This window comes from Lampetra fluviatilis, chromosome 55, assembly GCF_964198595.1.
Source record: "Lampetra fluviatilis chromosome 55, kcLamFluv1.1, whole genome shotgun sequence".
In the NCBI taxonomy this organism is placed as follows: domain Eukaryota; kingdom Metazoa; phylum Chordata; class Hyperoartia; order Petromyzontiformes; family Petromyzontidae; genus Lampetra; species Lampetra fluviatilis.
In genome coordinates, this window is record NC_136329.1 from 6,790,663 (window position 1) to 6,807,919 (window position 17,257).

At 49.0% G+C, this 17,257-nt stretch overlaps 1 protein-coding gene across 2 annotated transcripts; it reads right to left on the reverse strand.

The window, feature by feature from the left end:
- Positions 1–327: 327 nt before the first annotated feature.
- On the reverse strand, positions 328–16,831 carry LOC144949846 (uncharacterized). 2 transcript variants are annotated; one of them, XM_078879814.1, is made up of 5 exons: positions 16,761–16,831; positions 14,649–14,775; positions 13,908–14,033; positions 12,301–13,122; positions 328–5,090 (listed from the first exon to the last, which is right to left on the reverse strand). In XM_078879814.1, the coding sequence occupies exons 2-5, from the start codon at positions 14,773–14,775 to the stop codon at positions 3,727–3,729; spliced, it is 2,439 nt and encodes an 812-aa protein (XP_078735940.1). In that variant the 5' UTR covers positions 16,761–16,831; the 3' UTR covers positions 328–3,726. The 2 variants fall into 2 exon arrangements, with proteins under 2 accessions (XP_078735940.1, XP_078735939.1); XM_078879813.1 differs by lacking the exons at positions 12,301–13,122; positions 13,908–14,033; positions 14,649–14,775; positions 16,761–16,831 and adding exons at positions 7,759–7,864; positions 9,687–9,752 and having other exon boundaries at positions 328–5,441.
- Between the last annotated feature and the right edge of the window lie 426 nt (positions 16,832–17,257).

Sequence of the window (17,257 nt, forward strand, 5' to 3'; positions counted from 1 at the left end):
CCCCGCGCCTGAGACCAGTCTGGTAAGGCTGCAAGGAGCAAGAAACTGACCTCCCCCCCTCCAGCATAGCTCTAAGGGTCTTTGAAGTACACAATCCTCACCACCATAACAAGGTCTCAGCAAGAGGACGAGGACAGGGGTGTCTAGGCATTATCTTAAATTCATACTGTCACAATAATTACCCTTGGCGCACAGCATTCAGTGTCACCGATGATTCAGCAGTCACCGAACATCCAAGTGGCCACAACAATCCATGTTGTCTTTTACGATTTTAATGAAGCATCACGGAAGGGTGATAACCAATCGTGTAAACTACACAGTAGCACTAACTTTAATAAAAATGACATTTATTACACAACACGTAGGTTAGAGTATCACTACCAATACTACAGAAACATAGGAATGCACTTTAATGTTATCTATGAAAAATACTGCAACGACTATAAGAAATAATCATTTTCTATAGAGATATTAAAAAGAAACTATACAGGACTAATATCGTATACGACTAATAACTAATTGATATTTAGTCAAGAGCAAATAACGGCTTCCAGTGTCTCTGTAGGAAAGGGTAGAGGAGAGTCTAAAAATTATGCCACCACCACCACCCTGTCCCAGAGACTAGAGGCCAATTTTTGCACTTAAACAAAGTTGGCGTTCTCCGTGACGCGCACCACTATCCAACAACTACTCTTTATAGTCACACGACACACGAACAAGATAGCCTTCAGTAAAAAAAACAACTCACAGCAGATCTACCTTCGGCATTGTTGCCGGACATATTTTTGTGATACCACCACCACCACCAACTCTTTGCAGAGAAATAAGTCACCGAGAGCTGGCAGAACTAAAAATCCGCAGAATCTACATGAGTGGTACCTTTCTCCCTTAAAATATCACTAACCCATAGGAGCAATCCTGTATATATATATACATATGTTTAAAACGTAAGGGGGCTATCGCTACTAGTGGACAGCTCTAGAGTTGTGACGCAACAAGCGATTGAGATAATATTGCTTGATCCAGTGCCCACACGTGGCCTTGGCAGGCATATAGGTGCGTGGCCGATTTGAAGACTTGCCATTCCAATATCATCACTTCCAAATAACTTTGTCGAGCATCAAACTTGATCTTGCGTTTCAATCGTCCGTCCAGTGCGCTGCGAGCAACCATCTACGGGGTAGTAACAGGTTTTTACCCTTTTAAACTGTACCAAACTGTACCAGTTTAAAAGGGTAAAAACCTACTACTATATTTTGCCACTGGTAAAAGAGATCTCATAGTGTCATCTACGGGGTGTAAAAGAGCGGCGCCTTAATGGAGGCAGCGCGAGCCATGGTCGGCACACGCGGAGGAACGTACAGCAAGGTAACCGGCATCAATAAGTAGCAAGTGATGCGCGCTGGCAGTGGTTGGTCGAGCAGATGCTGTGGGTGAATGATCTTTGTCAAGGGGCAAATAACTGGCTCCAGTGTCTCTTTAAAGATAGGGTCGTGGGGGGAGAGTCTCAAAATTCTGACATGCCACCACCACCACCCTGTCCGAAAAAGACCGGAGGCCGATTTTGGCACTTAAACAAAGTTGCCGTTCTCCGTAACGCTCGCAACTATCAAACACGACGCTTTACAGTCACAGGGCAGGCAACTAAAGCAATAGTCGGCACTCGCGGAGGAACACACAGCAAGCGATGAGCACCGGTAGTGGTTGGCCAGAGCAACTGCTGAAGGTTGAATGAGTGCCGTCGATAGGTGGCCGTTGGTAAGCCCCGGTGACCGCACATCTCTTCCTCCATGGGGTTTACAGTCTCTCAAGTCGCGCTGCTCTCGCACGAGTACACGCAGTAGTTCCAATGTGATCTAACACAAACGAAACTATTCCATTTTCCAGGTAAAGCCCACTGAGTTTAACACGTAGGCTTTCGCGACCAATATTGTTCATAATCAACGATTTTTGGGTTTAGATCGCGTTATTTATAAATGTGTCGTAACCATTCTGGCGAATTGCCCGATGATGCTGGATGCAATTACCAGCGAAACGTCGTACTCAAATTGTAAATGTTGTGGTTTCACGCTTCAACACACCGGTGGGCTAAAGCAGTGAACTATTTGTCTTTTGTCAACGTGACACTTTTTTTACAGATTGGCCGTGTCGGGTGGTGGAGGGTTACGACACATTTATAAATAACGCGATCTAAACCCAAAAATCGTTGATTATGAAAGCCCACTGAGCTATGTAGCTCTTTTTCAGGAGCGACCTGGCTATCACAAATCATAGCTCAACGAAGTTGCTTATCGTCATCATGTAGAAATGTATAGCAACCAAAACAAGCGAAACGTGTGATGTTGATTCTAAATGTGGAGGGAAAACCAGGAGGACACGGATAAAAACAAATCTACGCGACCACGGGGAGACACGCAAACCCAAAATATAGTCCGCTTTGGGACTAAACCTGCATATCAGGCGAGGGAGATAAAAAAAACATGTCGCCAGTGGCGCCCCTCTTAGCTTTTGCTGCCACCCACTGGCAAGAGTGAGCATCCAATTTCTGTAACCTATTGCTGTGCCCCGTCATCATCTCCAATGAGAGGCCAACTCCTGGTTTGCAGGATGTCGTTGCTTCGATCCCAACCTGCTGTATATTTTGATTTTGCATGTCTCTCTCTCTCTCTCCCCGTGGTCGCGTGGATTTTTCACCGGGTCCTCCGATTTTTCCCTCCACGTTTAGAAACGTGCGTTTGGATTATTTGGCTGCTACTCCTACAAATTTCCACGTGATCAGCCGCTTCGTTGAGCAATAATGTTTTGGCCATGTCGCTTCTGAACAAAGAACTGCATAGCTCAGTGGGGCTTAACATGGCAAAAAAATAAAAAAATAAGTTTTAAACAGCTCTAGCCTCTCCGCCATCCGTGTGTCTTCGCGTCTGTGTCTCTCCAAGACTTAAAAGTTCAGTTCAGTTGGTCGTCCTCTGTGATGGGCAGCGTCTGAATCTACAAACCGTGTCCATTCTCTCAGCTCTCATCGCACAAGCGTCTCCCTGGAAATTTACATTTGATGCACGATAGGAAGGAGGAGGGGGCTAGGTCTCTTTTCAGTCGTCGTCAATAAGCATGGCGATTGTGATTGATGCAGGCCTGTTGGAGTCAGTCAGTACGAGCGTCACATTCCCCCTCTTGTGCATTGAGTGTGACATCTTTTCCCATAACAGTGTGTCCAAACATTTTAGCTCATCTCTTTTGCAACCCCAGTTTGCAACCCCACATCCGTGTGGCACTATCCACTCCAAACACCTCATCGCAGATCTAGGAGGCCGGTATGGTTTTATACAGGGAGGGGCAAACCATCAATATTCTACAACTACTATTGTTAATATGGTTTTAGTTACACAGGATCACCGCCACCGTTAATTTTATATCTTCGAGGAACTGATGTGTGATATTGAAGGGGAAATAAAACTATTAAAAGCCTCCCAAGGGCGAAACACTTCAATTTAAGTTTTCCACTCAGTGCGAGCTCGAAGGTTGGTTCTTTATAAATATTGTTACGAATAAACACCCCTTCCCACAATCCTTGGCAAGGGGCAGCTGCGACTATCCAACAGTGTCTCCACACTACGGTACCGTGAACAATTGCGAACATGTGTGTGGCTTCAAACTCTCCAGTGTGTTCTACTATGTGAATCTAAAATTGCTACGCAGCGTTGAACCTGCTGCCAAACAGTCCACCATTCAGATAGGTGGATTTTCACCGGTGTGTATGACCAAATGTTTATTTAAATAAGTACGCGTTGTGAACCTCTTCCCGCAGTCCACGCACATGTACGGCCTCTCGCCGGTGTGCGTTATAAAATGCTTCTCCAAAGTGGAGCGCTGCGAGAAGCCCTTGCCGCACTCCTTGCACACGTGCGGCTTCTCGCCCGTGTGCGTTCTGGAATGCATCTCCAAATTGTAGCGCTGCGTGAACCTCTTCCCGCACTCCACGCACATGTACGGCTTCTCGCCGGTGTGCGTTCTCGAATGCGTCTCTAAGGTCGAGCGCTGCGAGAAGCCCTTGCCGCACTCCTCGCACACGTGCGGCTTCTCTCCCGTGTGCGTCCGAGAGTGCATCTCCAAATTGTAGCGCTGCGTGAACCTCTTCCCGCACTCCACGCACATGTACGGCTTCTCGCCGGTGTGCGTCCTAGAATGTGTGTCTAAAGTGGACCGCTGCGAAAACCCCTTGCCGCACTCTTTGCACAGGTATGGCTTCTCGCCCGTGTGCGTCCTGGAATGCATCTCTAAGTTGTAGCGCTGCGTGAACCTCTTCCCGCACTCCATACACATGTACGGCTTCTCGCCGGTGTGCGTTCTCGAATGCGTCTCCAAAGTGGAGCGCTTTAAAAAGCCCTTCCCGCACTCTTTGCATATGTGCGGCTTCTCACCCGTGTGCGTTCTACAGTGCTTGGTTAAATCGGTGCGCGCTGTAAACCTCTTGCCGCACTCCGTGCACATGTGCGGCCTCTCGCCCGTGTGCGTCCTGCAGTGCATTTCCAAATTGCACCTCTGCGTGAACCTCTTCCCGCACTCGACGCACATGTACGGCTTTTCGCCGGTGTGCGTCCTCGAGTGCGTGTTTAAAGCGGAGCGCTGCGAGAAGCCCTTGCCGCACTCGAGGCACACGTGCGGCTTCTCGCCGGTGTGCGTCCTCGAGTGCTTCTTCAACGTGGAAGAATGCGAAAAGCCCTTCCCACACTCCTCGCACACGTGCGGCTTCTGGCCGGTGTGCGTTCTGAAATGCGTCTCCAGGTTGGAGCGCTGCGTGAACGACTTCCCGCACTCGACGCACACGTGCGGCCTCTCGCCCGTGTGTTTCACGGAATGCCTCTCCAGGTGGAAACGCTGCGCGAACCTCCTACCACACTCCTTGCACGCGTGCGGCTTCTCACCCGTGTGCGTTTTCGAGTGCTTCTCCAACGTGGAGCGCTTCGAAAACCCCTTCCCGCACTCCTCGCATGCGTGCGGTTTCTCGCCCGTGTGCATTCGGGCGTGCGTCTCCAGGTTGGAGCGTTGCGTGAATCCTTTCCCACACTCCATGCACACGTACGGCTTCTCGCCTGTGTGCATTCTGGAGTGCCTCTCCAAGTGAAAACGCTGCGAAAACCCCTTGCCGCACTCCTTGCATTCATGGGGCTTCTCGCCGGCGGGGCCCGTCTCCTCGTGCCCTCTCGACAGATCGACGGTTGCGGAATCCTTCGCTCGTGGCGCACCCTTGCAGACATTATCTTCCGCGGGATTATCTTTCTTCTTGTTAATGCGCAACGCGAAGCCTTCGAGCTTCCTTCCGCACTGCAGGCAGCCTCGCAGGGACTGGCCGGGTCGTTTGACTCTATCTGCTTTCATTCTTAATCGTCCGCCAAAGTCTTTCCTGCAGTCCGTGCAAAACGCTCCCGTTGTACGTCCTTCATCTGCAGCACATTTCCAAAAAACAAAATGCACAAAAACAAGCTTAGGCGCAAAGTACAAAGCAAAAGCACGATTCCAGTATTTTAAAATCACACCGCTGCGGTGATGTCACCTGAAGCACTATGCCAGTGATGCCAAAAGTCACCGATTAGGTCTCACCTCCTTCCTCTGCATACCCCACCACCTTACCCCTTAGGGCACCAGCCCTTTCCGATTAGGCCGCGTGTCTCTTCCTCTTTGGGCTCCACGCCTTTCCTTTTTAGGCCCCTCCCCCCCTTTTCCTCTCTAGGCCCTGCCCCTTCCCCAACACATGAGGTGGGGCTGGTTTTAGTAGTGCGGGGAGTTGTGGAAGGGGGTGGGGGGAGAGGGTAGTGGTGGTAGATGGGGGCAGAGGTCGCAAACGGGTTTTGATTCCTTACCCGTACCCATACCCGGCCGCACCAGGGTCGCAAACGGCTACCCGTACCCGGCCAGGTACGGGTATCGGGTACCCGGTTGCGACCTCTGAGATGGGGTCAGTAGAGCCCATACGTTTTTTTGGAGTTAGATCGCATAAATATAAATGCGTCGCAGATAAAGCCGATGAAGATTGTATGCTATTCGAGAGTACAATGGCGATGTTGTTCGGGAGCTAAGTGGCAATGTCGACGTGTGCTGGCCTGCAGTTATTAATTCGTAATAAAGCTTATATTTTTTATGTGGGATTTGATCGCGGAAATATAAATGTGTCCTTAAACCTGCCACCACCCGACATAGCCAATCCCCCTTTCAGGCCCCCGTTAATTTACCAATCAGAGAGGGGGGGGGAGGGGTGGGGGGGGCTTGTTGTGTTTTTTTTAACTTCCTGACTATCCGTGTCTACACGCGGTGGTGTCCACACCCACGGTCAGGGTCGAGTATCGTCGTCGGTAGCGATACTCTCTACACATAGATAGGAGAGTGTAAAATTCAGAGACCGAATCGATTTGGGGGGGGAGGGGCGGTGGGTAGCCAAGTCCTTCTGTAGCCCCCCCAACAACTATCCCGGTGAAGCTGTAAAAGCCATAAGACAGAAAGCGAATATATTATTTCTGTGTATATATTTGATGTACATCTGTCATACATTTGTTGAAGTTTGGGGGGCAAACTTGACTTGGAATATTCCAACTGTTTAGAATACCCCACGGTTAGATGCTCCGTTGGTTTAACCCATGACGTCACTTCCGGTTTGGCGGTATATAAGTAATATTTAAAAAATACTTTTAAAAAAACACGCTTTAATGAAATGTACCTTACTCGTAATGGCAGAACTCCACGACTCCAGGAAGTGGCCGCAAAGCTTTCCATAACGTAAGGGGCCGTGCCAACGTCAGTTGAGCATGGACAATTGATAGAATATAGTATTGTCATAAGGATGACAGAAGTATACCAAGTTTGCAGTCGATACCACATTGGGAAGTGGGTTAAAATTGAGTTACAAGATTTTAGGATACGACAACAACAACAGACAGAGTGAGTTAACAGAAAGCGTGTAAAAATATCGTTGAAAATTTTATATTTTTAATGACAGAATATAGTATTGTCATCAGTATGACATAAGTATACCAAGTTTGCAGTCGATACCACATTGGGAAGTGGGTTAAAATTGAGTTACAAGATTTTAGGATACGACAACAACAACAACAGACAGAGTGAGTTAAATAAAAGCGTGTAATAAAAAAAAGGGAAGCCATAAGAAGAACCAGCCAGGATCGAGTGGACACAGTCTTTGACCGTGTGATCACGTCATAAAGTAAAAGGCGAGATACAACTTAAGAAATCGTTCGTTTTGTGCAACTAAGAAATAAAGAAACAGTATTTGATTTAAGACACGTCAAACACACGTCTGACTTATTGCTCCACCAGGTGAAGGCGTAACCTATTTTTAAATCCTTTATATTTAGTTCGCTTGCTTGCTTACGACCGTGCAAATCTTTTGGTCGTTTTTTAACCCACTTCCCGTGATCCAATCGAGCTGACATTTTCCACACAGACTCGTTGTGCGTGACAATTAATGTTCGTAAAAAATTTTTTCCAAAATGTTACACTTTTTAGGACAAAAATATTATATTTAATTACCAATTGCTTAATGGTGCAATGCAATCACCTGACCCATAGGTGGCAGCCATCTCAAGCCAGAGGACGAGAGGACTCTAGCCGCCACGCATATAAAGGATTTATAGTGAAAAACTTTGTTTTTACGGGTTATACTTGTTTGGTACAAGAAAGCTGCGCCTACAACAGCCACCAAATGCATTCGGGTGGTGTCGGTGACACGGCAAGCGGCTTCACCCATCTCACCGGCATCGTCGTCTTCGTGCTTCACCGCCGTGTCCGGCCACGTCCCGGCGCCTGTGCTGTCTTCGTTCTCCTGTTTGATGAATGGCAATGCCGTCCGCGGGTCCATCTTGGGGGAGCACAAAAAATATGTGTACAGCAAAAAGTCGTCGTTTTGGTATTTGATCGTTCGTAAATTGGGGGCTAAATCGGCGCGCGGCACGGCGCGTCAGTAATTCGCCACGAGCCGAATTGCCGTGCCGAGTGGTTCGATTGGAGCGATGCTGCATGCCACGGCCACCCAGGTGTAGGCTACATTCTACCAGCAGTGAAGCCTCCAGTGCAGTGCCTCCATCAGTCTCTGGATATTCTCCCACAGACACCTCTGTGGGCTGTGAAGTATCACATCAGCCGATGTCGTCTGGCAGAGAGTAACGTGGCGTAAAAGTGTCCGAATAATGTCATCCTTGAGTAAACATTCATTGTTAAGTGGAAAATGTAAGGTTTAAGTTGGTGTCATTTGGTGTTATAATTTAGTGATAAAGTGAACAACCTCTGTCACCTACCACATGGAACCTACCAAATCCTCCTCCTTCGCCTGCGGTGCCGGTTACTTTTTTGGGGAAAAGCGGTACTGTTTTTGAAAAAATATTTATTTTGGAAAACAAATTTGGATGTATTTATTTTTTTGAAGCAGGAGGCACTGGGGAGTACGATTGTACATAATTCGGAATATTGCATAAGTCGGCAAGGCCAGAGCCCAATTTGTGTCGAATTAACGAGGGTTTACTGTGTATGTACTTGTGATGAGGGTAATTCGCATTTATAAGGGGGGCTTAAATGCATCGGCACCTCCAAAGAACCTCACATCACAGCGCCTATGAAGGAGACAGAGACAAAGGTCCTCCGTGTAGCCTCTAACAGGGCTGTAGGGGTGAGTGCTGATAGCGAGTAGTAAGAGCAGTGAATATGAAAGAGACAAAGACAAAAGTCCCCCGTGTAGCCTCTAACAGGGCTGTAGGGGCAAGTGCTGATAGCGAGTAGCAGCAGCGACTATGAAGGAGACGAAGACAAAGGTCCCCCGTGTAGCCTCTAACAGGGCTGTAGGGGCAAGTGTTGCTTGCAATTGCAAGTAGCCCCACCTACAAAGGAGACAAAGAACATATTCCCCATGTAGCCTCTAACGGGATGTAGGGGCAAGTGCTGTTTGCGAGAAACAGCAGCAGTGCCTACGAAAGAGGCAAAGACAAAGATCCCCCGTGTAGCCTCTAGCAGACTGCAGGGGCAAGTGCTGTTAGTAGCGAGTAGCAGCAGCAGCGCCTCTGAAGGAGACAAAGACAATGGACCCCCGTGTAGCCTCTAACAGGGCTGTAGGGGCAAGAGTGCAACGTAGCGCTAACCGCTGCACCACCGCTCCCCGCAACACAAATACAAAGGAGATCCCCCTGTAAAGACAAAGGTGCCCCGTGTAGCCTCTAGCAGGGCTGCAGGGGCAAGTGCTGTTAGCGAGTAGCAGCAGCAGCCCCGATGAAGGAGACAAAGACAAAGGACCCCCGGATAGCCTCTAACAGGCTGTAGGGGCAAGTGCTGTTAACGAGTCGCAGCAGCAGCCCCGATGAAGGAGACAAAGACAAATGACCCCCAGGTAGCCTCTAGCAGGCTGTAAGGGCAAGTGCTGTTAGCGAGTAGCAGCAGCAGCCCCGATAAAGGAGACAAAGACAAAGGACCCCCAGGTAGCCTTTAGCAGGCTGTAGGGGCAAGTGCTGTTAGCGAGAGGCAGAATTCGTCACAACAAAGGGGATGGACTCCCGGGTTAAAGATGACGACGACGACGCTGCTGCTGATGATGATAAAGGCAGGGTGGGGTGAGCGAAATGGACATTGCAGTGAGAGGTGAGTGAGAGGTGAGAGAGAGAGGTGAGTGAGAGAGTGAATCGTGGGTGTGAATTCACCTTCCTCGGCAAATCTTCGGTGAAATTCCCGCCGGCCGCCAAACAAAAAAAACCACCACCCCCCTCCCCTTTCTCCTCCGGAACGGCTCGACGAGAAGAGAGGGAGGAGTGGAGGGGGAGGGAGAGGAAGGGAGGAGCGGGGAGGGAGGAGTGGAGATGGGGAGGGAGGGGGGAGGAGGCGTTTAATGGCCACGGCGAAGAGGAACGCGATGCCGGACAAGACGCTTGCGGAAGGAGGAGGAGGAACGGGGACGCGGAGGTTGTTGGGACGAGAGAGAGGAGCAGTGGGCGCTGGAGGAGGCCGTGTGCTCGGTGGCAGATGACGGGGAGCTCTGCATGCAGATACGAGCTCCCGTCGGAGGCCGTAGGACTGCGAGAAGGGCTGGGTGCAGATGCAGCGCTTGTCGTAGTAAAATTATTTTTACAATTACATAGAAAACAGGGGGAACATAGACATAGAGTAGGGGGAGGGGGTAGAGAGTTGGGGTAGAGAGAGGGAAGGGGTAAGAAGGAGAGCAGAGCGTGAAATCTTTAATTTAAAAAGGGGGGGGGGCACATAAAGCAAAGCATTGAAAAAAAAACGAAATGATGAACGAAGCAAAGTGCCGACTACACCGATCATCTTCTTGTTTCCTCTGATAGAAAAAATAGAAAGAGAGAAGCCAGAACAGGGCGGCAACTAGGCATACTTATTTCCACGGTATTCTAAAGTAAACTATTTGTTTCACAGAGCACCTCATTGCCACTATGATGCCATGGGATACATTTTTGGCAGTATGATACCATGATTCCTATGATGTCACGGTATCAAAGCCGTAGCCATGGAGTCAACATTTGGGGGGACCAAATCTTCCATGGGGTCTGGGGGTCCCAACCCAGAAAAAAAATCTAAATTTGAAAACAAATTTCCTGCCTAAAAATATTGAAAAATTTACGAACACATGGGATGGACTTTTTATTTTATTTTTTACAATGTCTAATAGTGTATTGTATTACATTGCTCTTTTTTACTTTTTTTACCATTTATTGCTTCATTGTATGTCATAATCATATAAACAGAAATCTATGCATTGCTTTATATGAAGACAAGTCCAGATATTGTGACCAAGGTTTAGCAAATTGTTATTTTTATTTACATAGCATAGCCCCACCCAGCCCCACCCCACCCAGCCCTTCCCCTCTCCACCCAGCCCCAACCCTCCCATTTTTGGATGCACGACGGACGGACACAATAATCCCCTGTGGGCTGGTGTAATATGTCCACTAGGATCCCCCGTATAGCCTGAACAGACTGTTGGGGCAAGTGCTGTTAGCGAGCACCTATTAAGGCCGGTTTGGCACACGAGGGCATGGGTGGCCACCACCACGCCCGGCCACCTTTGTCTCCAGTGACGATGTTTACTACGCACCGCACCAGGTATTCATTTAAGGCGGAGTCGATCTAGGGGAGAGCCCAGGACCGGTTCAGATAATCGTCACCAGTGTTGACCGTGAGCGGGAATCGAACTCGGGTCGCCGCGTTCATAGTGCTAACCGCTACACTACCGCTCCCCACATATATAACACACGCATATAAACACATACGCTTATAATACATGAATCACACACCATGTTTATAGGCATTATTTTTAGATCATGTTTATGTACGTATCTTTTTTTATTTTTACAGTTTCATACCACCGAGAAATAAACTTATAGTCAACATTGCTTTGAATGGAAAGGGAAATGCCGACATTCAAATGTCCCATTGAGCATGTGCTCTGTAACCCACTACTTATAGGAACGATCCGGGAAAACCTCTTTTACAAGTTTTTTTTTAGGTTAGATCTTGTCAATATATAAATGAGTCGTTAAACCAGCCACCACCCGACGCAGCCAATTAGTAAGGTTTAGTGTCATGTAAACAGAACGTGCCAATTCGTTACTAGTATTATGGATATTGGTCAAGAAAACCGACATGTTAAAACCTCCTTCCCACAATGTGCACCTGCTGTGGTGTCTCAAGCAGTAGTTTATATTTTGTGGACTCCCATCCCACACGCTCTCATCAGATGTGTAGCGTCTGACGAGTTGCGTGTTCTGGAATGATAATTTAACTACGCATGCATCGTCAAGTCGTTCCCCGCACTCTGTATACCCTTGGCTTGTTACCAGTTGCGTGTTCGAGAATGCGTCTTTAAATCTGATCGGACGCCACGGTGGCTAGGAGATGTTAACTCCCTCGCCTGGTGTACAGGAGGTCGTGGGTTTGATCCCCAACCCCGCTTTATATTTGGAATTTGCATGTGTCTCTCTCCCCGTGATAGTGTGCATTTTTCCCACCCCACATTTACATACATGCATTTAGATTATTTGGCTGCTATAAAATTTCCACGTGATGCTAAGCCACTTCGCCGAGCTATCATTTGTGATGGCCAGATCGCTTCTGAAAAAAGTCTTACATATACAACGGCTAACTCAAAATAAAAAATAGTTTAGTTCGTTGCGAAAACACTTTCCCACAACCCTAGAACTGCGCGTGGCATTTACCCAGTGTGCGTTATGGAATGTTTATTCAGAGTGGATCGCTGGGAAAACCCCTTCCCGCACTCGTTGCACAGGTGCGGCTTCTCACCCGTGTGCGTCCTGGCGTGCATCTCCAAAGTGTAGCGCTGCGTGAACCTCTTCCCGCACTCCGCGCACGCGTGCGGCCTTTCGCCCGTGTGCGTCGCGCAATGTTTATTCAGGGTGGATTGCTGCGAGAAGCCCTTGCCGCACTCCTTGCACACGTGCGGCCTCTCTCCCGTGTGCGTCCTCGAGTGCATCTCCAAGTTGTAGCGCTGCGTGAACCTCCTCCCGCACTCGTCGCACATGTACGGCCTCTCTCCCGTGTGCGTCCTCAAGTGGGTCTCCAAGGTGGAGCGCTTCGAGAACCTCTTGCCGCACTCGGCGCACGCGTGCGGCTTCTCCCCGCTGTGCGTCCTCGAGTGAGTCTCTAAATTGCAGCGCTTGGAAAACCCCTTCCCGCACTCGTCGCACGCGTGCGGCCTCTCCCCCGTGTGCGTCCGCGAATGCTTCGTCAGTTCGGCGCGCGCCGTGAACCCCTTCCCGCACTCCGCGCACGGGTGCAGCTTCTCGCCGGTGTGCGACCTCGAGTGCGTCTCTAGATTGCAGCGCCGCGTGAAGCCCTTGCCGCACTCCCCGCACGCGTGCGGCTTCTCGCCGGCACGCCTCGTCACTGCCGGCCCTCCCGACTTGACCGCCGCGGGGGTTGCGGCGGCGGCGGCGGCGGCGGTGGCGTTCTGCCCCCCATACGATGCGGCCGAGCGCGGCTTCTCGTCGGCCGGCGCCCTCCTACGACTGCGCGACGCGGAGCCTCCCGTCTTCTTTCCGTGCCGCACGCAGCCTCGCAGGGGCCGCCCCGCCCGCTCGGCCTCGTCTGCCCCCGTTCCTTCGCCTGCCGCGACATTTTTCAAACACAACGCAAAATGGGGGGGGGGTGGTGATTTGTAGGCTCGAGGTGTTATACGTATGCACGCACGCCTGTTGCAAGTAGACTCGGCCTCAACACGAGTGTCCGGTGCAGAGTTTAAAGCATCTGCACTGGGGAGATAAAGTCGGCCGAGAGTGTGGTGACGTTGACCACGCCACGTGTGTACGTAGAACTTCTTTCGCAACGTACGTAGCCAACCGTGCCAAACGGAGGTGCGGGGGAAGGACAACAAACTAAACAGAAAAAGCAGTGCTAAAGAAATTAGTTTGTCAATCTAAATGATTATTATTTAAAAGTGCATATCTCACAGTGGCTTCTTAATATCAGAAGGGAAGAGGTGTTCCAGGCGGCCGCACAAGCGCATATGAAAGTGCCGCGCGATGCGGTAACCACCGTTTTTGTTCAAGGTTAGATCATGACTGCGATATACAGGGTGCTTAAAACATTTTTTAACACTTACATGGGACTATCGTTTTTAATGGAAAAAGAACAGATAATACACTGTAACATAACAACAAATGTAATGTTAATAGCTTCAAAAAGTCAAATAGTCTCCACTTTTTCGCCATCATTGTTAACACGTGCCTGGAATCTTCTCCAGGTGGTCTCCTGAGCCCGGAGGCACACTTACTGTGGTACTGTTGCAAATTCTCAGAAGTGTTAACATTTTTTTGAAGCACCCTGTATATATAACCGGTGATAAGAGCGACAGAGCATTTCATTTTCTCCGTTGGGGAAAGGGATCTCACCTCGACCGACGTCCTCCTCTGGTGGTTCCGTGTCAGTGAAGCTGTGGCCTGGAGAGCCCAGACACAGTGGTCTCTCCTCCGGCCTTTCAATCACTCCCTCGGCCTTAACAATCCCCTGATCCCGAGCTGTTAAGGTAGAGAATGCACCCGCGTTAATGGTGGATGGGACGGTCTGAGTATGTGTATGCAAGGATGGTAGACCATTCTTGGATAGCGTCTTTGGAAGTACATACTGGGGGAGGGGGTGAGATGGATAACGTAAGTGCACCAGGATAGCTGTGATGATGATGCAGCTTGCCAGATGGCGATTGGTTGGAAGGTTTGAAAAGGGATAGAAGGCGGGGAGATTTTGAAAGAGGTGAGGAATGGGGGTTTAGTCCGTTGAAGGCTGTGATTAGGGGAGCAGCAGAGAGGATTGGTTAGAAGCAAAAGGGGATGGGCGGAGATTACAGTAGGAATCTCGATTACAGTGGGACTTTCGATTACAGTAGAACTCTCGATTATTTGCGCTAAAGACGGGGAGAGTGGCCGCGGATAGTTGAAAATCGCAGATAATCCAAAAAAATATCCATTTTCCACGGATCTCTATGCCAAAAAACAATAATATAGGTATAAATTGAGACGCAAAGAATATCAATTGAGAATGAATAGTCACGATCGACCGATTGATGGTGCACGTACTCAGTGATAACACGCGACTTGTAACAAACATTTCCAAGAATAACAATGACAGAATCTCACCGGCATGAGCATCATCAGCTTCATCAGCTTCGTCCTCTTCACGTTTCACCTTCACGCGCGACCACGTCTCGGCGCTTGAGTCGTCGCACTCTTGTTTGACGAGCGGCAATTGAAATTTAGAAGTCATCTGGAAGTAGGGGGAAACAAACACCACATACACAGTATACAGGGTGTTTCAAAAGGATGGACCCGATTTGAAATCGCTATATCTCTGCAACCACGAACCGCCCATGAATGAAACTCTTACCACTTGAAAGGGCGGGGCGTAGAGTTTCAAATGATTACAACTAGATGCCTCTCCCAGCGCACAAATAGCCCCTAGCCTCAGTCATTCGCAAGACGGTGACCCCGCAACACAAGGGGCGTTTTGCGTTCTGCAGTTCAGCAAGACTGAATCCGTAATTGCGGTGCAGCGTACGTTTCAACGGCGTTTTGGCATTGATCCGCCAATGTCAAAGAGCATTGTGGCACAAAAGACCTTCGTGTTTTTGTGCCACCATTAGCGACTATACTGGATGACCTCAAAAACAGAATCACGGCAGCGGTGACTTCAGTGGAAGAGAAGACACTTTGAGAGGCGTTTGGGACGAATTCAATTATCGTCTCGATGTTGTCCATACAGCAGGTAGAGGGCACATAGAGCATTTATAAAATGTTTAGTAAAACTTGATAACCGTTTGTAACTTTTCGTGTAATTGTAACATGTTGCCATCGTGAAATATACTGCTTTGAAATTGGGTCCATCTTTTTAAAACGCCCTGTATTTAGACGTAGAATTCTATTTGTTAGTGCGTGCTTATAATGGACGTGTGTTGAACTTCTTTTGCGCCGTACGTAGCGAAACCGTGCTAACCAAGTCTCCTACAGTCAAGTCAAATTTAGTTTTGCTTGAACACGTTACAAGAGGTTAATTCACCTCCAGTAACAACAATGAACACAGTGCGAAGACACCGAGAGAGTGAATGGCGGTGTGAGTGTGAATTCACCTTCCGTGACAGCAGTGAACACGGTGCGAGAGAGACACCGAGAGAGTGAATGGCGGTGTGAGTGTGAATTCACCTCTCGTGACAGCAGTGAACAGGGTGCGAGAGAGGCAGAGAGAGTGAATGGCGGTGTGAGTGTGAATTCACCTCCCATAACAGAAGTGAACAGGGTGCGAGAGAGACACAGAGAGTGAATAGCAGTGTGAGTGTGAATTCACCTCTCGTGACAACAGTGAACAGGGTGCGAGAGAGTCACAGAGAGTGAATAGCAGTGTGAGTGTGAATTCGCCTCTCGTGACAACAGTGAACAGGGTGCGAAAGAGACACAGAGAGTGAATAGCAGTGTGAGAGTGAATAGCAGTGTGAGTGTGAATTCACTTCTCGTGACAGCAGTGAACTGGGTGCGAGAGAGACAGAGAGAGTGAATATCAGTGAGTGTGAATTAACCTCCCATAACAGAAGTGAACAGGGTGCGAGAGAGTCACAGAGAGTGAATAGCAGTGTGTGAATTCACCTCTTGTAACAGCAGCGAACACGGTGCGAGAGAGACACAGAGAGTGAGTGGCGGTGTGAGTGTGAATTCACTTCTCGTGACAGCAGTAAACAGGGTGCGAGAGAGACAGAGAGAGTGAATAGCAGTGTGAGTGTGAATTCACCTCCCATAACAGAAGTGAACACGGTGCGAAGACAGAGAGTGAATGGCGGTGTGAGTGTGAATTCGCATCTCGTGACAACAGTGAACAGGGTGCGAAAGAGACACTGAGAGTGAATAGCAGTGTGAGAGTGAATAGCAGTGTGAGAGTGAATAGCAGTGTGAGTGTGAATAGCAGTGTGAGTGTGAATTCACTTCTCGTGACAGCAGTGAACAGGGAGCGAGAGAGACAGAGAGAGTGAATAGCAGTGTGAGTGTGAATTCACCTCCCATAACAGAAGTGAACAGGGTGCGAGAGAGACACAGAGAGTGAATAGCAGTGTGTGAATTCACCTCTTGTAACATCAGCGAACACGGTGCGAGAGAGACACAGAGAGTGAGTGGCGGTGTGAGTGTGAATTCACCTTCCGTAACAGCAGTAAACACGGTACGAGAGAGACACCGAGAGAGTGAATGGCGGTGTGAGTGTGAATTCACCTCGCGTCTTGAGTGAATTTCACCAACAAACCTTTGCGGGTCTCTCCAACGCAGCAACGGCAGCGACCACGCAGCAGGGTGACAAGATGCGGGACAAGACGGCGAGATGCTGGACAAGACGGCGAGACGGGGGACAAGATGCGACACAAGACGAATGTCTCGAGACGTGATGCAGCGGAATTAAATATTACATATGATTTTTTTTTCAGGTTAGATCGCCTGAATATGAATGTGTTGTCAAACCCGCCACCACCCGACACGGCCAATCAGTTCGGGGGAGGGGAGTTTGTGTCGTTGCCAGTGACAGGTCCACAATTGACATGCTCTTCTCTTTGCGTCAGCTCCAGGAGAAATGTCAAGAACACAGAACGCGATAATTGTTTTTTTACCCTTCTATCTGGCAACAAAACTGACACCTTTTTACAAGGAGTCATGTTTGCATAGACCGCAATACCTGCAGTCATAATACAAACAAAAGATATAACTCTGATAATGTG